The 21,160-nt window shown below is 37.1% G+C and overlaps 2 protein-coding genes across 3 annotated transcripts in view; one reads left to right on the top strand and one right to left on the bottom strand.

The window, feature by feature from the left end:
- nonC (serine/threonine-protein kinase Smg1) overlaps positions 1 to 21,160 on the top strand; it is a 358,879-nt gene that overhangs the window by 138,191 nt on the left and 199,528 nt on the right. The gene's annotated exons all lie outside the window — the stretch shown is intronic.
- Positions 1 to 21,160, bottom strand: part of mAChR-C (muscarinic Acetylcholine Receptor, C-type) — a 30,186-nt gene that overhangs the window by 4,385 nt on the left and 4,641 nt on the right. Inside the window, exon 2 of the mRNA XM_081753047.1 lies at positions 1,455 to 2,130. Within this exon, the coding sequence (XP_081609173.1) occupies positions 1,455 to 1,858 (404 nt within the window). The 5' untranslated portion in view covers positions 1,859 to 2,130. The remainder of the gene's footprint in view (positions 1 to 1,454; positions 2,131 to 21,160) is intronic.

The following is a 21,160-nucleotide window of genomic DNA, read 5'->3' as shown; positions in this document are numbered from 1 at the left end:
AGATTGAGCAAACGCTGTGCCATCAAATTTCGTGTAAAATTTGGCAAAACCGCTACTGCGACTTAACGAAAAGTAACAAAGGGCTTGTGGACAAGATTTCCCGTCTAGGGCACAAGTCTTTTTTAGAAGGCTCAAAACAAATGAAAACGAACCAGTGAGAATGAGCAGATCCAAAATTGAACTGATTTTTTTTTTCTCACAGTCTAGAGTCATCTTGAATGAATTTCTGCCACCAGGACAAACTGTGGACCAAACTTCTATCGGGAAGTCTCTAAAAGACTCAGGAAAATGACACGTGTCCGACCAGGTATTGCACGCACGTGGAAGCTGCATCATAAGAACACGTCAGTTTCCATCAATGATTTTTTTTTTTAAGCAATAAAGCATTCCTGTTGTTCTCAGCCCTCTTATTCGCCAGGTGTCAGTCCCTGTGACTTTTTATTTCCCTTTCTCAAAAGCCACTTGAAATGGTGCCATTTTGGTATTTTGGATAATATCCTTAAGATGTAGCCGACGAGCTGGTAAGTATTCCAGCACTGCTACGAAGAATAGAAAAATCTTCTCCATCGTTTTGTAGCTGCACGATGGTGTTATTTTGAAATGAATAACCTTTCAATAAACAATATATAATTTATCGTTAACAGAAAATCAGTTCGTTTTTCTAACACGCCTATATGTTTTTTAACAACACCGCACGGTTGTTCAACATCGTTTGCAGATTGTAGCGATCTTCACCTAATGATGTTTGCAAATGACGATGTCGATATATATTCTGGTTCTTTCATCAGCGCACCCTGAATTACGATTTTCAGTTCCGTGAAATAGAACCGATTTGTAGAAATACGTTCCGGCTCCCTCACCGACTCACGCTGAATTTCCATTTTCGATTCCGTGAAATAGGACCGATTTATAGAAATATATTCCGGTTCCCTCAGTGACGCACGCTGAATTACGATTTTCGGTTCCGTGAAATAGAGCCGACTTGTAATATGTTGGGTCTCTTACTAATGCACTCCGCATTATGATTTTCAGTTCAGAGTGCATCTGAGAGAGACCCAACGTTTTATAAATCGGTTCTAGTTCAAGAACCGATTTTTAGAAATATATTCCAGTTCTCTCACCTACGCACGCCGTATTACGTTTTTGGGTTCTGTGAAATAGAACAGATTTGTAGAAATATTTCAGTTCTCTTACCGACGAACGCGAATTTCGATTTTGGGTTCTGGAAAAGTAGAAATGTATTCCGGTTCGTATCGATGCACGTTGAATGACGATGTTCGGTTCCTTGAACAGAATCGATTAGTAGAAATATATTCCGATTCTCTTTCCGAAGCACACTTAATTAGAAACGTTTAAGTTTCGGGATCCCAAAGCATTTTCTGTTCTGTTACTATTAACAACCCTATATAAATTATTACCTAGAAGCGATATTGTAATGAAGCAAGACAACTTACCTTTTTGTCATATAACGGCAGTAATGAAGGGAATGAATGATAGCGATGTATCTGTCAACAGCAATCGCCATAAGATTGTAGATTGAATCCACACACGCAAAAATCATGAGTGTAAAACGTAGTAAACAAGTATATTGATTTTGTCCGAGTGTGGAATTGATGTAAAATGCTGTATGGTATGGAATGGTAATCCCAACAAGTAAATCAGCAGCAGCTAAACTCAGAATAAATTGGTTCGCAACGGTTGACAGTTTCCTGTGAAACACTATAGCACAAATTGTCAGTGTATTCCCCGAGATAATCACTATCATTAAAATGGCGTCCATCAGTATCCATATCAGGGTGGAATTCTCTTCTTTGAGCAATTTGCAACATACATTGTGGTCACCTTCTGTTGTATTCATCGCATAGACATTTCTTTACAGGATATGAACATAAATACTACTTATCATGATTATTATTATTATTATTTTTTTTTCGTTTTGTCGTTTTTAAAGTGGATTTTCGTTTGTATGTAGGAGTATCGGTGTATGTTCTTTTTCCTTCACAGAACTCTCACAGTTTCGTGGAACCAATCCTCTTGTGTAGTAATATAAATAACGGTCTTCATGGTTAACGCCTTGTGTCTGCCATTGTTGCATTGACTTGTCATAGACACCTGTTCACTTCTCACCAACTGAAAGAGAAGAAGAATTAATAGCGTAACCTAAAGGCTCTTGTGTTATCTAGTGGATCAATACAGTGTTCATTTTATAGCTTTGTCAGAGGGTCTTATGTTCAAGGAATGTAAATAAAAAATGACGTTTGAAAAGAAAATTGTAGGCAACAAAAACCTAAAGTACATGGATTACTTCTAGTAATGACCGGAACTCTATTGACAGAGCGCCGCCTGTCCAAACACTCTATTCGTAATATTTACCTATTCGCGATATTTGACATCGATTTCTTGCTGAACTTAGTAAAAAAAACTTTCCTGCTCATTATCTTCCTGTGGGGGAACGGTGTCCCACTGATAGAGCGGTTATCTCTGGTGCGTGGGGACCCTGGTTCGATCCCGACCAAGTAAGTTTGTGGTGGACATCATCATACTCGTGGGTTTTCTCAGGTACTATCGTTTCCTCTCACTTTCTCATCCGACCAATTCTTCGTTTCATCATTCGTTTGCCTTAATCATTGTCTCCCTTAGCCTAACGGGGGCCGCGGTGGCTCAGTGGTAGAGCGTTCACCTCTGGTGCTTGGGGTCGCGGGTTAGATCCCAGCCCACGCCAAGTGAACTTTGTGGTGAACAAACACCGTGTGCGTGGGTTTTCTCGGGGTTCTCCCGTTTCCTCCCACTTTCTTCATTCCACCATTTCATTCATCACTCATCATCACCGTCTCCTTTAGCCTAACCGGCATAAGCGTAGGACGTAAAACTCAAAGATTTCATTCTCAACTATATGAATCAATGGAGTAAAAGTTTAAAAAATTATATATATATATATATTCAGCACCATAGTTATTTTTTTTTTTCGTCCTATGTTCCCTGCTTGTTAGTCGAATATTCCTTCGCAAGAGACAACACTCGTAAGTCGAGATACTACTTCGCTTAAAAATAAATTTCCATATTTTTGGAAACTGATTCTTCGTGTACATTAAAAGATGACAGTTGATCTATGTTTACATTTGCAGAAAGTAAATAAATACTCCTTTCCATTTAATGTACACTGAACTCTAACAACAAAAATTTCCTTATGCATGTTGCAATGTCTTAGTAACTTTCATCTGACGGCCCATGAATGAGTCAGCGAAAAATATCACACTTGGAAGTACCATTTATTTGAAGTCTACATGTGGAAAGTGAAAACCTAATCATGATTTTCGAGAGTTATCTGTTCAGAATTTGACAATGCTATCCATCGCCCCAAGTATGCTTCCCTTATCTATGGTCTAGTGGCTAGCGCGCGTGCCTTTGATGCATGGTCATGTGTTCGACTCCCATGAAGGAGCGTAGTTTTGATCTTTCATTAAACAGTAGATGGGATTGCAACCTTCTGTTAAGCCTAAAGCAGAACCCAATTATTGAACATGTGCAGATCGCCGATTCCCCAGACCCAAATTTATACAATTTATTTATGGTAGTACAAAGAAATGCAAGGAGAAAGCCATCTTCTGCCTTATTTATACACTCATATTAAGCCCTTTCGACAAAAAGTCGTTTTGTTTCAATTCTCGTGAGGGGCCGCGGTGGCTCAGTGGTAGAGCGTTCACCTCTGGTGCTTGGGGTACCGGGTTCGATCCCAGTCCCCGCCAAGTGAACTTTGTGGTGGACAAACACCTTGTGCGTGGGTTTCCACGGGGTTCTCTCGTTTCCTCCCACTTTCTTCATTCCACAATCTCATTCATTACTCATCATCACCGTCTCCTTTAGCCTAACTGGCATAACCGTAGGACGTAAAACTCAAAGATTTCATTTTATTTTTTCAATTCTCGTGAGGAAAAATGTTTCACACATTTTAATACATGGCAAACATTAAGTTAGCAAACTGAGATTCTTATTTTCGGTATATTCTGCAGTGAAAACTTTGGGTGTTTTAAAAATATATCTTGAGTCTCGTTTTTCAGATTTTCATGCAATTGCAAACGAAATCAGGATTTTTCAAAATTCTTTTAACTCCAACATAGAAGCCCTTGCCTCAAAACTTCAAATGAAAATTATTGATTTGCAATGCACCAACATTTTGAAAGACGAATATTTAACAAAAGAAACAATGACCAAAGCTTCAACACACACTGTATTTTAAATTATAATGTGTAACGGTTTCGGATATCTAACATATCTCTATTCAGACACTATCTGATGAAGGATATGGTAGATATCCGACACCGTTACACATTATAGTTTAAAATATAGTGTATGTTTAAACTTTGGCCAGTGTTTCTTTTGTTACAATATTCAATCGAAGGCCATAGATAGTGTTGTTAACAAATATTTAAATTCATCATTGCTGGAATTCTATAAGTCTTCCACTCATACAGTTTGATTAGCTCCATAAATTTACTTGTGCCATTCTTTCCATTTTCGGAACTACTTATATGTTTGAAAAATCTTTCTTCAAAATGAAATATACAAAAATAATATTGACATACCCTAGTTAACTTACGAGCATTTGAAGTCGCTGCTGATTATTTCCACTAGTAAACTTGATGCACTTCAAATAATTATCAATGGAAAGTTATAGCTACCTAATCTCATTGATTATAATTTTAATGTTTAATTTAATGATGTGAATCACCTTTGTATGCCACTGGTTGTGTGTTAGGATAAATTTCATATCTTTTTTAATTGCAATTCAATTTCAGTATGCGTGTCAGTTATTGTATTTCTTAATTGGTCGTATAAAAACATCTTATTATTTGTGTGAATCACGTAGTCAATTTTACAATTTAATTAAAATAAACTGTGGCGGGCTGTAGTTTGAAGATGCCTGGTGTAGAGGATGGAAGGAAGCAAGAGTTAAATGATTAGCATTACAGATCTGTGATGCATTGTGTGTGTCGTTGACTCTCCCTGGAAACAGCAACCAGAGTTAGGCCAGACTGTCACAGTTAGTAATGACAGAGTATTGGCATGGCTGACGAATAATTTAGGGGTGTGGCAAAAAAAAAAAAAAAAAAAAAGTTAACATACAAGAACCAAATTTTGGATAAACTCAATTAAAATTATAAATTAGCGTACAAAATCGGTTTGTTCAGCCATCTGATCGAGTTTTCCTTTTTGATTGATCTTTATTCAGTAATTTTCTTTGCTAAGATTGATACTGTGAATCATGTAACATTAAAATAATGTTTGAGTTGGGTGTCAGTTTGAGATCTAAGACTTGTGTGAACTATTTGAGATCTAAGACTTGGGTGAACTGTTTCGAATCTAAGACTTGTGTGAATTGTTTGAGATTAAGACTTGGGTGAACTGTATGAGATCTAAGACTTGTGTGAACTGTTTGAGATCTAAGACTTGTGTGAACTGTTTGAGATCTAAGACTTGTGTGAATTGTTTGAGATCTAAGACTCGGGTGAACTGTGAGATCTAAGACTTGTGTGAATTGTTTGAGATTAAGACTTGGGGGAACTGTATGAGATCTAAGACTTGTGTGAATTGTTTGAGATTAAGACTTGGGTGAACTGTATGAGATCTAAGACTCGGTGAGATCTAAGACTGTGTGAATTGTTTGAGATCTAAGGCTCGGGTGAACTGTATGAGATCTAAGACTCGGGTGAACTGTGAGATCTATGACTGTGTGAATTGTTTGAGATCTAAGGCTCGGGTGAACTGTGAGATCTAAGACTTGGGTGAACTGTATGAGATCTAAGACTTGGGTGAACTGTTTGAAATCTAAGACTTGGGTGAATTAATGTTGCCCACAAATTCCTGTGAAATTTCTCGTATGGAATCTCGTCTCGTGTTTGAACATTAGTGATGGTCAAAAGCTAATCTAAACTGGTTAACAGAAGCTCCGCGTATTCGCTAACCCTCTTGCCTTTGGTACGAACGGTCTTACGTTCGATTCCCGGTGGGGACATTTGATCGAAAAGATGTAAAAGCATTTTCAGGCCAGCCATCCTAAGTGAGATTTTCCTAGAGTTTTCTCATTTCACTTACCAGGCAAATGCCGGGAGAGTATCTAATATAAAAGTCTCAGTCGGTTTCCTTTCTTCCCCACTTCCTTGGATACTATAATCGCCGAGGGACGTTATCCCTCATACCTGAGACTTAAAGGACCATAGATGCCGGTAGTGTCCATAATTACGGATAATTTCTAATCTTAAACTGGATCAACGAGAGGGCAGAATATATATATATATATATATATATATATATATATATATATATATATATATATATATATATATATATATATAGCTTGCAATGTTTATAAAGAAGAGACGTTCAGTGAAGAAAACTGAGAAATAAACTCAACTGCAAAAACAAGCCAATTGTCATTTATTGATCGAAGCATTTGAAGTACTTGAAAATGTACTTAAGTACTCGGCAATACGGTTCCTGTCATTGCGGAAATTCAGGAATATATCTTGCGTAATCGTACTTCAATAATGAGGTTATCTTTAATGACTGTTCCCCGAATAATAAAACAAGTCTCAGCTATATAGTTATATGTGTGCGTGTATTTCGTTGTCAGATTTTAATGTACATGACATGTTCCGTGTATGTGTAGAAATATAAGATGATTCGTTAACCACTGAGATAATTGATCATTTGATTGTGGCGTAGTTATAAAGATGACACCTGTCTGTAAGTGCAATATCTTGTAACTGGAGGTCAGTAATTGATTAAAATGAAGGCGGCAGTCGTACTTTCTGTACAGCTTATCATAAAAAGTTCTCAGACATTGAGGTAGAATTAAAACAATTGATACCTTAATTAAGGAGAAAACATGCAATGCAGGATATGTAAAATCCTTTACTGAATCATAGAATCTTTTTTTGAAAATTTGATTGATTCTTTAATGTTTTCTGGTAATTTCCCTAGAAAAAAACTATTCTCTCCCCACTCCCTTCTCTGTCTATCTCTAAATGAGTCTGTGGGGGCTCGTGTGCTATCAGTACATCGTAAATACCGCTTACTCTGATTACGGCAGGGGGGCCGCGGTGGCTCAGTGGTAGAGCGTTCACCTCTGGTGCTTAAGGTCCCGGGTTCGATCCCAGCCCCCGCCAAGTGAACTTTGTGGTGGACAAACACCGTGTGCGTGGGTTTTCTCGGGGTTCTCCCGTTTCCTCCCACTTTCTTCATTCCACCATTTAATTCATAACTCATCATCACCGTCTCCATTAGCCTAACCGGCATAATCGTGGGACGTAAAACTCAAAAATTTCATTTTTCTGATTACGGCAGCCACTCGCGAGGCAAACTTTTCAGAATTTCGCGAAACACTACCGGTTATGCAGTATCAAATATTCATGGTATACATGATATACGTGTCGGATTGACAGTGAACAGTTACTTTTTTCTCGGAAAACTGCCAGTTTCACAGTGTCAGATATTTGTCCTATAGATGTTATATGTGAAGCAGTAACTGGGTTTCCATTTTTCTGAGTTGGTTTTGAGTTTAATACCCCCTTTCAGCAGCGAGGCTATATGAGACGGGACTATTGATTACCGTGGAATCCGAACCACATGAGCTCCCACCGGGAATCGAACCCGGGCCTCCCACACCAAAGGCACGTACGCTAACCGCTTACCCACGAAAGAGCTCTCCAGTTTCTTGACGAGTTTGAATAAACCAGTTGGTCTGTTTGAATGTTTGCTGGCCAATCCATTCAGCAAACATTGTTGTTCACATCAAGAATGTCCCATGGTCCGTACAGCATTTTCCTATAAAAATTTCTCTACGAGCCCTTCCCTTTATATATATACATAAACAATAAATATAGATGCTTTTACTCAGTGCTTCAAACCTCCAATATTCTCTCCCACGACCTTGGGTACGGAGTTGTTCGTGTATAAATTTTGCGTGATCATAGTTGTTTTGTTGTCTAAAATGTTCTAAATATTGTTTATCGACCCTTCTGAAATTCCATTGACTCACTTGATGCTATGATCCCACCCTTTGTAGGTATATCTGAATCACATACCATTGCCAAATAGTCACTGGAAAACGACACTTCCAGTATTTTGTTTTGTGGGTAATACGGGCCAATTCTGACACTGCCAATTCTGGAAACGTTTAACGATTGCGGTTATGGCACTATACCAGGAGAAGCAAATCATATCGTAATTCTGTTGTTGATATATTTTAGTAAGGCGTTCACTGTTGGCTCGTGGGGTCCCTAGTTCGATTCCCGCTTACACCAAGTGAACTTTGTAGTGGACAAACACCGTGTGCGTGGGTTTTCTCTGGGTTCTCCTGTTTTCTCAGTATTCATAAAGACTTCAGTATTCATAGGAAACTTACACCCTGATATTACTTGTAAACTTCCGGCAAATAAATGCCCATCTACTTCTTTTCTTCATGTTGTAATATTCTTTTGCTTTTAAAGGTAAATGTCTTGCGTTGTCCGACATGTCGCATTCCCATAATGCCGCTTCACTTGCCACTTTGTAAGATAAATTTCATACTCGATTTGGGCTGTTTGAATCTTGGAGCTATCTCTTTACTAGACAAACAGTAGATGTTGTGCTCCTAATTATAACATACACTGCAGTCATTGCACAGTAGGGGGCACATTCTAGCGGTTTGCATCAGCGTAACAATCAGTACATCAGTTACAGTTGATTTGAACTGTACTTTATTTAATTTTTATAAATTTGAAATTACTATAAAGCAGTGCGGGCCAGGACAAACTAACAAGCATACTATATAGGGGAGCATTTTATTTTTTCCCTTTCCCCTATTATCTCGAGGCAACGATTTGCTGAATGTGCGTGAGTCATGCATTTTCTGGTTTGCTATTCTAATTTCCGCCTTCGCTTCATGTGTCTAGCCCAATTCGGGCCGGAGATAGGAACATTAAAATAACTCTGCGAAATAGAGTAACTCTATGAAGTCAGAAAAAAAAGGCCGGCTACCAACAACCTTGCCTTGCAAAATTGTTTGGGTTACCATACGTCCACTTGAGGCTTTAAAAATCGTGTTGGTATGTTTTTAAGAAAATGGGGAAATGTTCTCTTTTTAGGGGAGGGTACAGGCAACTGCGTGAACTTGATTAATGGTATGCTTTTGTACAGTGGCAGCGAAACCAGCTCTGTGGAGTCCAGAAAAATTAAAAATAAACCCTATGCAAATAGGTTCTTGAAGAGACTCCTGTCGGGGATCCGTACTGTGGGGTCGTTTTTTACTGCTACTTATGATACACTATATTTGTAAATAATTCTTAATATTGTTTCAGTGTTCAATTTCAAAGAAATAGAACACGCTCAGTTGTAAGCGCAAAGAAAGAAACTCAACATTTCTGTATCAATACGGTATTGTGACAGTTTAGTTGTGTGTATTTTTGTGCTTTGTCATTAAGAGTTAGTGTCATTTGATGCTCCAGCGGGGGGATTTCACTCTGATTTTTATATTTATATTCATTTGAAATAATAATATACATATGAAAAACGTGACACTTTACCTAATAACGGATAGTATTGACTCCTTTATCCCGAAAAAATAGAAGCAAAATCTGAAATGACTGTTAAGAGATTTATCAGCTAACAAATTGAAATCTTTGTTTGTCATATGGTAACCCTGAAGATGGTCTTGGTAAAACATCCATTCTGGATATAATGTCACTACTCAAGACACAATCTGTCCCTGATCCTAGAGCTATTGTGTTTTGCCACGTTCTCTCCTTTGGTATAAACTTTTTTTTTTTAATCTTCAACAGGGATACATGTTCAAGTTTTCACGTTACAACAATTGGTCCGCATCTGATATAGGGTATAGCTTCAACAAACAAATTCTTTGTCGTGAAATCATAAACAATAATGAAATAAACTCAGTAAGCTGGATCACGCGATTCAATGCATGAGATATGGAGTATTTGCAGTAAGAAAAGTTTTGCATATCCTTATATATATAGGCAACCATTATTTTTTCCCGTGCATGTTGCATAGAAGCTAAGGAATGTTATAGATTTTAAATGGAATCTAGATAGTCGCCGTTAGACATAGTTACCCGCAGGGCCGTGCTGGGATACTAATGAGGGCGGTGGACAAGTCTACTAAAAGGGCGCCTATACAAACGGGGATTTATATATATATATATATATATATATATATATATATATATATATATATATATATATCGAGAGAGAGAGATTTTGAAAGAAAGTATGGGTGCCATTTTATATCAAAATCACCACCAAATTTGTTTTAGTATTAACGTAAATAGCTAAACTCGAATCGAAATCCTCTTTACTACAGAAAAACTGTTTGGTTCCTAGTAACATTTCTGTCAAATAAAAAGAAGTTAAATGTATCAATAACTTAATATAGCACGCCTATGGACGCAGAAGGATCATTGCCGCGTTTACAAAAGCTCTCCATTGATTTCTGTCCTTAGAAAACTGAACCCAGTTTCTATTTTATATTTCAATCTCTGCGAGAACCATTTTAATATTGTCCTCCCATCTTCGCCTCGGTCTTCCTAACGGCCATTTTCCTATTTGGATTTCCAGTTACAACTTCGAAAGCGTTTCTAATTTCTTCCATTCTGACTACATAACCTGCCCATTTGAGCCTCCTAGACATGATGATCCTAACAATGTTTTTGTAAGCGGTATAAAGTTATGCAGTTCCTCCTTATGAAGTTTCCGCTATTCCCCATTCCAGTTTCCCTTGGAGTTCGAATACTGGTTTAAGAATCTTGTTTTCAAATACTTTCAGTCTGCCATTTTCCCTCAGAGTCAGTGACCATGTTTTGCAACCATATAGCACAACAGGCATGATTATCGTTTTATATTTTGAGCTACAAATTCCTCAACAGAATTAGCGAGAACAAAAAAGATTTTTAAGTGAATAATAGCACGAAATCCCTGCTTTCAGTTGACATCAAATTTTTTAGTGATTATGGTTTTGGTCTGTTAATAATGATCCTAGATATTTGAAATTATCCACTTTGTCGAAAGAAAATATTATTTGGTATTTTAACGCATCAATAAAATGCAGTATTACGATCCCGACAAACTTCTATTTATTCAGTTTTCTCTGCATTTACTTTTAAGCCTATATCCCTGCAAGCGTTAATTAAGATTTCTGCATTCCTTTCTATTATTCTGTCATTACTTATTAAATTTACATCATCAGCATACGCCATAACCTGGCAAATATAATTCAGCTCTAAGACTGATTGCTGTCTTTGATTTTCCTTATTGAGTTCTCCAGAACAAAGTTAACTAATAATGACGACAATGCATCTCCTTGTTTCAGGTCATTCTCAACGTGGAAGCTCGTGAATAAGAATTTCTCTACTCGAACCTTACTTTCGGATTCATTTATACATACCTTAGTTAGTCTACCTTTTTCGGTATTGCAAATTCTGTAAGCATGTTGTACAATGTTTCCCTCCTACCAGAGTCTAAAGTCAATAATTGATGAGCCAGGATGTTGTATTCTCTAATTTCTTTTCAAGTATTAGTCGAATGGTAAATATCTGGTCGATAGTTGATCGATTTTACCTAAATCCGTTCTGATAATCTCCAATAATTTCATCTGCGTATGGAGTCAATCACGCTAATACAATGTTTAAGAGGATTTATTGGATGTTGACAGAAGAGAAATGTCTCGATAACTATTAAATCTGTTTTGTTGCTTTTCTTCTGAACTGGAACAATGATTGATTCTCTTCAATCTTTTGGTAATTCCTCCTTGTTCCAGATAATGAGAATGAGTTTGTGTATCTTGCTCTACAATTTTTCCCTTCCAGCTAAAATTAAGTCAACCAGAATTTCGTCTACACCCGGAGATGTGTGTTTATTTATTTATTTATTTTTTTAAATAGCAATTTCTATTTCTGTCTGGTTAGGTTCTGGAATATACGGTTATGCTGCATGCATTTCACTTTCTCCACGCGCATTAGTTTTTGGCTATGTGTTAAGCAAATCGTCAAAGAAATCTTTCCATCTATTTAAGATTATATCTGTATCAGTGAGAACTGTTCCTTTAGGTTTCTTTAATATATAAGCACAAAGTTGATAGCCTTTCTTAAGTTCGTTGATGCATTTATACATGTCCTGAATGTTTTTGTTTTCACTATTATCTTCATGTTAATTAATTTTAACTTTCAAAAGTCGCGTTTCTTTGTTCTAAAAGTTTTAGAAGTTTTAGAAGTCACTGCCAGATGAAAATGACATTTTATGTAGTTATTTCGTTGCATTTTATGTAGCCAACGCAGTTTCTTCTGTTTTCTCTTCTCTGCTACTTTAGTACATTCCTGGTTAAACCATGGTTTGTTCCTACGTATTTCTGCGTGCTCCAATATTTCTTTTGCTGAAATTTTAATGTTATCTCTAATTTCAACCAAGTATCGTGAACATTAGTGCACTCCGAACCTTCTAAAACCGAAAATCTATTCGACACTTCAATCTGGCTCCCCTCTCACCTGACTCTCCTCTATTTAAAAAAAAAAAAAAATTAAACCGCTTCGTTTTCAGATGTTGAATATTTCCTTTATTCAACGATAGTCTCTCTCTTACTATCACAATCAACTCCTCTGAACGACCGAACATCAGTTGTGCTAGGCTGTTCTTTTCTGTCTACTAAAACGTGATCAGTTTGATCTTTTTCCTATCTGATGAAGTCTAAATATATTTATGAATGTCATGATGTTCGAATTTTGTAATCTTCACGATAAAGTTTTTGGATATTGCACAGTTCACGAGTCTAACGCCGTTGTCACAACCGTCCTTATGCAAACATGTATTCCCTATAATCGGTTTGAAAATACCCTCTGGTCCTACCTTCGCATTGAAACCGCCAAACAGAATTTTCATATGGTATTGCAGGATATGATCAAACACCCGTTCTATTCTTTCATAAAAACTGTATTCTTTAAATCGCCATCCTTATTTTCTGTTGGGTCATGTGCATTTAAAATAATATTACACCACCGACTCTTAAGAGAAGTAAAAGAAAATATATCATTAACAAATTCAACCTATGTAATTGCTGATATTACGTATTCGTTTGTGAACGGAAAGCCCTGTTTCTAGTTGGTAATTTTTAATTTGTTCCCCGTAAAAGAACGTAAAATTTTCCGACTTGACTCCTCTATTTTCTTCTCATCTAACTTCCTGATATCCCACTAGGTCCAGCCTCTATTTCTAAACTCCTTTTTAAAAATTTTAACGCGCCTGCCCTATAGATACTTCTTACGTTTCGTGTTCCAAATCTTATGTCGATTTTCTTTGCGAAATTCGTGCCAAGTTACCAGTTCTGATCCGAGGATTCTGCGAACTTACCTGAACAATCCTTTTTTTTACAGGATGAGGTTGTTAGCCTCACACCAAATTCTCAAGCTGGATTATCACCCCTTGTCTGTCCGCGACTGCTTACTCAGTATATTCGCAGCTAACCTCTATATCCCAGAGGCCTTCTCCTCGATCCACAACCTGAGGACGCGCTGTGCCGTGGTGACAGGAAGACCACATTTTACGAAAATTATAACAGCTATATTTCAGAAATACAACAGGTACTGATTATCCGAACACTGCTTTAAAACACACAGGAACAATCAGTATGCTCGCATATATGGATGCATATTAAGACTGTGAAAGCTTCGATGCTGTAAAAATCGTAAATTAGAGACTAGTGTCAGTATAGTATTACATAAATGCATCGTACGTTTGAGTATCCGAACTATTCTTGATGTATCACATTGTTTCGTTTTATAGCTATATAACTATAATATTTCTGTAAGTGATTATACTCTTTACCTGTTCTCTGCCAATAACAACTTTATGAATTTATAATACAAAACTGAAATACGGAAGAATAAAATTAAATAATAATAATAATAATAATAATAATAATAATGTGATATTTCACAGGGCATCTTATGTAAAGGGCGCCTTGTATTCTTCACAGGTTCTGTACTACCAGTCAGTATTTGAATTTATTAAACAAAGCTGGTATACAGGATAACTAAAACAACTTATCTATAATGTGATGTTTCGTAGGGCGCCTTATGTAAAGGGCACACTGTATCTTTCACGGGTTCTTCGCTTAACTGTGTGTATTTATTGTACAGGACTGTGCTATACAGAAGAGTAAATAAAATCGTTCATTTTTGATGTGGACTCGCAAGGGCGCCTAATGTAAAGGGCGCACTGCACCTTTCACGGGTTCTTTACCAATAAAACTGTAAGAATTTATTACTAAAAACTTGTACCATTATTTATAGTGTGATATTTCGGAGGGCGCACCGGGACACGTCCCGGTGTCCCGGTGGGCCAGCACGGGCCTGGTTACCCGTGAATATGTTAACGCATTGACTCCATTAACGAATTCGGCTGAGGTATCATTCTAGCTGTTTATTACAAATAATAGTAATAATAATAATAGTTTCTCCTGACTAAAGGTTTAGGGCGATCGTTGGAATTTGGCTGATGAAATGTTAATAAATATTAAGTGTAGTAAAAAAAATAATAAACTCTATTAAAGGACCACGCGATTCAGTATCCTTTTATTATAGGCAATCAGTATTTTACTGCTAATGTGCAGGTTGCATAGAAGCTAGGAATGCTATAGTTTTTAAAAGTCACCGTTACCCGTGAAGATGAAGGTGTCACTCTAGCTGCTTATTGCAACAAACAAGAATTCAAAAATTTCCTTTGTTTTTCATTCAAGAGTTACTTTTTGAAATGACGGAACGAACGGATGTACTAACAGTACAATTTTACAAGTCCCACTGCGTGACCCTAATAAACTCGATCTCTGAACATCATTCTTATAATCCTGAAATATGCAAATGTTGTGTGATAAGTTCGTTAGTAACATGAAGAATGCAGGCGTGAGAATCTAATCAAACGTAGTAGATGGGGCATCCACTAGACTGAATCATTCTGAGTTAGATATGTGTTGCGTAGAATTTATCACACAAGACATAAGTACAATCAGAGTTTTATCTTCTCTCTAACTAAATCCGGGATCTTGTCACTGTATGTGGTCTATATTTATAAACCTACAAATTACTATAGATGCAAATGTAATTCAAGATTGCATCATTAGAGTAATGCTATGTGAAGAAGAAAGAAGATTAAAAAAAAAACAGAACTTGTTCAAACCTCACTTTTTTTGAAGAGTATTTATTTATTCCAATCTTCTATTAGGCAGGAAAAAGAATGAAGTATAGCTATAATGTTAAATCGAAGTAATTTTGTAGATGGTTGTAGAGTTTTGTATGTTCTGTTTGACTAAACTTAGGCTTCAGTGTCATCGAGACTGTTACTAATCAACTTAGCGACCACGAAAACTATGGATTCGGTACAAATATATATGTCATTTACGATTTTTTAAAATATAAATCTGATTTAATTATTTTCTACTATACTGTGCCAAAAAATTTGAAAGTGTATTTGCTTGTCAGTGTGCTTCTGTTTGTTATCCCTATAAATCGAGGTCCTGGAAGCACCAATCTTTAAAACTATCTTCCAGCACGATGGGCAGTTTTGTCTTTTTTGTCACAGTATAGTGAATTCTGGTAACATTGGATGTTTTGCACTTAACGAAATAAAGTGGGACCTCGATAAGTCGAAGCTGAAGTGAATAAACAAAAATTCGAGTTAGAGTTTTTTGAGTAATTCAAGGTTCGAGTTAACAAGATGGCTACAACAAAAATTCGAGATACTGTGGTTCCGCGTTCCTTATTAAAAGTGACTACATAACCTCTATAGCTCGAAGTTTTATTCGTTCAAACTCTAGAACTCGAAGTTATGGAAGTTTTTTCAGTAAGATGACTACTGAAAATAAAATACTTTACACGTATTGTTTTGGAGGGGGCTTTCATGTCTAGACATGAGTAAAATACAATTACCGTGCACATTAGCAACAACAACAATTACGTAAAAAGCATAGAGCTATAACTTTGAGTTATCACATCAAGAGAAATTCGAATTATGGAGGTAGGTAAACTTCGACTTGTAGAGATATGAGCTTCTTCGGGGCCAAGCGGTTAGCATATGCGCCTTTAACGTGGGAGATCCAGATTCGATTCCCGGAGGAAGCTCATGTGGTTCGGATTCCGCTTTAATCAGTAGGTCCCGTATCACTGTTGAAAGGGACGGTAAACTCAAAATCAACTCAAGTCCGCAGATACGGAAGTTCAAGTTACCAGAGTTTTAAAATATGATTATGAAACCCTTAAAATTCGGCTTGACGAGGTTGTAAGTTTTAACATTCGACTTATAGAGGTTATTTTAACATTCAGTGTTATGGAGAGTTCAAAGAAATTCGAAATATTCGAGTCTACCGAGATCCAGCTGTATTTGTTTTGCAAAACAAAACGGTGTATCTTTCAGCCACCCAAATGCCATCACTCGTACACTGTAACTCTAGAAAACTGCACCACTCTTTCTCGAAGACCCTGTATGATCTCAGTTTGACTTCGTTTAGAATGAATAGAACGTGAAGGGAGTTTTATGATCGCATTATGAATAATACGTATTACAGCAAGATTTATTTCGTTACTTTAAATGTCTAAGTTGAGTTCAACAGCTATGCTTAATTTCAATATACCATTCTTTTCTTAAGTTGACATTTTCAGAAGTACTTAATGTACGTAATTAAATCTAATTAGGTGTTATATTGGAGGACTACTTAGTCACGAAATGTGCATTTTGTATTCAAGATCGCAGAGTCGTGAATGGAAACTCGCTCCATATACTCATAGCCTGTTACGCCTATCTGACGTAATTCGATCTATCACCAAATTATATCTGATGGATCCTGGGAACGTCTCAAGGTCAAGCTTTCAAACAAAACCGCAAAGTTCCTTTACGTTTTGTTGTTAGATTTGAAACTTTATTTATTTATAGAAGCTGATGCACCGCTTTTGCGTTAAAAAAAAAAAAAAAAAAAAAGTGTAGTCATACGTTAATGTGCTTCAAAAATGGCTGAGCTTTTGTTAGGATCTACGCTGCCGTACTAAATAAACCGAAGGAAATATTGGTTTTTCGTTGTCGACAGGTACTGAATTCGATTCCTAGGACACCCAGGAAGCGGAGAAGGTGGCGTGGTTATGTCATCTAGCTTTCTCGGAGGCTGGATAATATGGTGGGAAACATCCTATACTTTGAAGAGTGATCTAGCGTGGTAGCTCGCGAATCCGCCAACTGCACTAAACTCAACGCCCAGGCGTGGTCAAGAGCTCACATGTGAATAGTAGGGCACTTCTTTCGTAACCTCGGCATTGCATAAGGATCAGGGGCGCCGGAAGAAAATTTTCTAGGGGACCATCACCATTACGTCTGGTATTTAATAGATTTGGTTCGCTATATTACGTATACATTTTCGTGAGCCAGGGGACCCCGGGCGCCCATGATAAAAACGCAAACCAAAAACCCAAAAGAACACTCAGGACTGTGCCAGTTTTGTCAAAATGTTTATTCTCAATTTCAAGCTACTATAAAACAGGAAGTTGTATAGTTTGATGGCTAGCATTAAATTCAAGCAGTCTGATTTTTTTTTTTGACGCTGTAGGAGGCAAGAAGGCTCAGTGATTGAGCGCTTACCTTTGATGCGTGTCATACTTGGTTCGATCCCCTGCCAAATAAGTTCGTGGTGAACATCGGGGTACTCTCGTTTCCTTCGACATTCTCATTCCACCAACTATTCCATCATCGTTCGTTTTAATCATCTCTCTTTTAGCCAAAGGGCATAATCGTGGAGCGTTAAACTGAGAGATTGTTTTGATGCTTTTATATTGAAGGAATGGATGAGTCAACTACATAATTTGATAACTTGCGCTGTCAACGAAAGTACAGAATTCCAAAAGCCATATTTTTGGTTCCAAACAATACTGCAGCTACATAAAGCATAGGTTGATGAATGGTTTACTTTATATGTATGTACGCTCATGTCCAAAATGATTGTCGTATATCTATAACTGTCTTCTTGTAAGAATATCATTTGATAATGATTTTGCAGGGTACTTTTAACACTGATACTGTGTGTATAATCGGGAAATGTGTATTTGTGGTAAATTTTATAGGAAAAGAATTATAAATACGAAAATTAGAATGAGTAAAACAAAATGTTTGGTTAATGGACAAGAAAGTTTTATTTTCGTTTTATTGTTCTTATTTACTGCACTTTTGACATGAAATTTGCCACATACATGTCTTTGCCGATTATACACATACTAACATTATAAGAAATACCGGGCGAATTCGTTATCAAATTATATTCCTACAACAACCTATTTATAAACATGCGACAATAATTTTGGACATGAGTGTACATTCCCTTCTTTGATTCAGTTAGTTATCGTTCGGAAATTTAACAAAATCGAAATTCTTTCTTATCATTATCATATTTATTTATCAGTGCGTATCATAAGCATTGTAGGTTCCATGTGTAACACATTTTCTTGAAACGTTCCGGAAGTAATGATGGTAAAACGTCATTCTTGACTCACCTCTCCGAATTGATCTATGTAAGTGAATGTTTATGCAGTGAAACTGTTAATATTATGTTCTTATATACGAGATGTGACCATTTAAATCCGGGAATCGTCTGTAAATAGGAATGGTTGCTAACCTAAACTACAGGCTGCTGCTTGTCACCCTCAGTGTATTCTCCCTTACTTACGACGTTACTTTCCTAGACGTCTCGGCTACTATGTAGATATTTGTGGGATTATTTTCCGGAATACTGCACGGTAATGTCACAGCGCGCTGGATGTTCCGAATGTCATCAAGTATGTGTCCTTCAGGGCAGGTTTTAATTTTGGAAATAGCAATAAAATTAAATGTTTCTGAATCAGAGGAATAAGGGAGATGTTCAAGTTTTGAAATAGGTTTCTGGGGAAGTGCTATAGCAGATTTGGGTCACTTCTTTTCCACCAACAACGTAACGCATACTTGTGTTATTTCGTCTGCTACTTAGTGAAGACTGGGTAAATTAATGGGCGACCCAAATCGATCGCACGTTCCAACATGTCAGAGCACATTCAAATGCTGATGACTGTGTGATTCGCCACCAGTGTTACGCCTCACATTCATGGAATTACCACACCTCATACGTGGTATCCCTAATTCCAACACGGCTTTTGACCGAGTGAACTTCGAATTGTTGATGGTAGTTCTAAAGAGACGGTTGAATTGGAGTAGAAAGACTTCAATACTAATAAGAAACGTATGTATGAACCAACAGGAAGGTGTTAGAGGAAGGAATGACAGAGGAGAATGAAATTAAAAGGGGAATTTTTTGTCTGTTATCAGTACTTTTAATGTATATATGAACACATAGTGAAGGACCTCTATGGAGAAAATGGTATTTCGGTAGGAGATATAAGAAATCGTTTGCAAATAAATTTAAATAGTGATGGAAGAATCGGTAGAATGAGAAAGTGGGAGAAAAATTGAGATCCATATACACAATACTGTCCACTTTGAACTTGCATGGACTGGCCTCGAACCAGAGACTCTTCCCAGAAGAGGCTGAGTGCTCGAACACTGTGTCATTGCACAGAATATATTGTACTGTGTGGAGGCGAATATTGTACTGTGTAGATGTTGCAAAAAAGTTATGAAAAACGGATGGAAACATTAAACTGGTACTATATGAAGATGAATGAATATTGGCGGAGTAAAACAACCAATCAATGTGAACATGTTAGTAAGAGTTGAAAAGGAAAGAAAAGTACTTGCAATGGAGGAAACTAAACAAGCTAGGAAATTATTTCTTATTAGGAATGCTGTAGAAGATATGTTAGAACGTGAAAGAGGGAGAGGAAGATTATTGTAATTGATGTACGACATTAGAGAGATTTATGAACGTAAAACGAAAAGATTAACGGACGTGTGGGTAATGGCACTATATTTCTGATCAGAAACTGCATGTTAGGCAAATGAACTCTTTCGAAATGTTAAGAGATGTTTTAAAAACGAACACGCCGGCGCTTTTTATGTGAGTCTTTACTTCAGTTTTATCAAACTATTTTCCCTGTCTGTCTGTATTGCGTATATTATCACTTAAATGTAGAATAATTCATATTCTTTGCCTACCCCCCCCCCTCCAGAATCAGAATTGATTGAGATAACTAACATGGCCATTTTATTTCCATTCCATCGGTTCAAAAAAAGAATTAAAATAGAAGCTAACTTATGTTCAAGTTAAATGATTCCATCCCGATATGTAGAAAGAATGTCGAGAGATGTGAAGGTGTTATTGTGGCCAAGTCTCATAGATGAAAATTGTACCAAATACGTTTGATCCATATGTGGTTGCATACTTTAACTATGCCTCGATTCCATCTTTGGAAATAGGAAGAAAATTTTATTTATTTTTTTTTTTTTATGTGGTGTTCGACCAAAGACATAATTTATCAATTGACAAATTAAAAACTTATCATCCGATGGCCACAGTGATACGAAATATGGTTTTGACGTCTCAGTTCTCAAATAGCCTTTCTTCTCGTTTCGTAAATTCATGTACAAAATGTATGCCCTCATTTTTCTTATTTTTATCTAGGAGCTATCAGAATTCTTCCCCGTAACGAGAGATCCTTGAACGGTGTGAAGTATAAAGCTAACCAAAAAAGTTCCGTCGCTTCCCGTGGAGATCCATGTTCAATTGGCCCTCACACCGTGAGTTGAATGCGAATGGAGATGAGGCGAAGGTCAATTATTGGTGTGGGTATATCCAACATACTACCTGGTTGTGGCAGTTCAGTTACACCGTGAACTTGTGTAAAGACAGAATGAACATGGGACCTTCACTGAGCGTCATAAGAGCGTGTATGCTGTACGAGTTCAAACTGGAATCAAACGCCGCTGCAGCGGGGCGGAAGATATGCCAGGCCTTCGGTGAGGGTGTCGTGACAATGTGGACAGTGCAGCGGTGGTTTAACAAATTTAAGGACGGTGACGAAACACTCGAAGACGCACCACGTGCTGGAAGACCAACACATTTACAAAATGAAGATCTTCAAGCAGCAATTGAAACGAACAATAGCCACACATGTGAGGAACTGGAACTACAATTCAGTGAGAGTGGAGAAAGCATTTGG

The sequence above is a fragment of the Thermobia domestica genome, chromosome 3 (assembly GCF_964235325.1).
Source record: "Thermobia domestica chromosome 3, izTheDome1.hap1.1, whole genome shotgun sequence".
Taxonomy (NCBI): domain Eukaryota; kingdom Metazoa; phylum Arthropoda; class Insecta; order Zygentoma; family Lepismatidae; genus Thermobia; species Thermobia domestica.
This window is presented reverse-complemented; position numbering and strand designations above follow the sequence as displayed.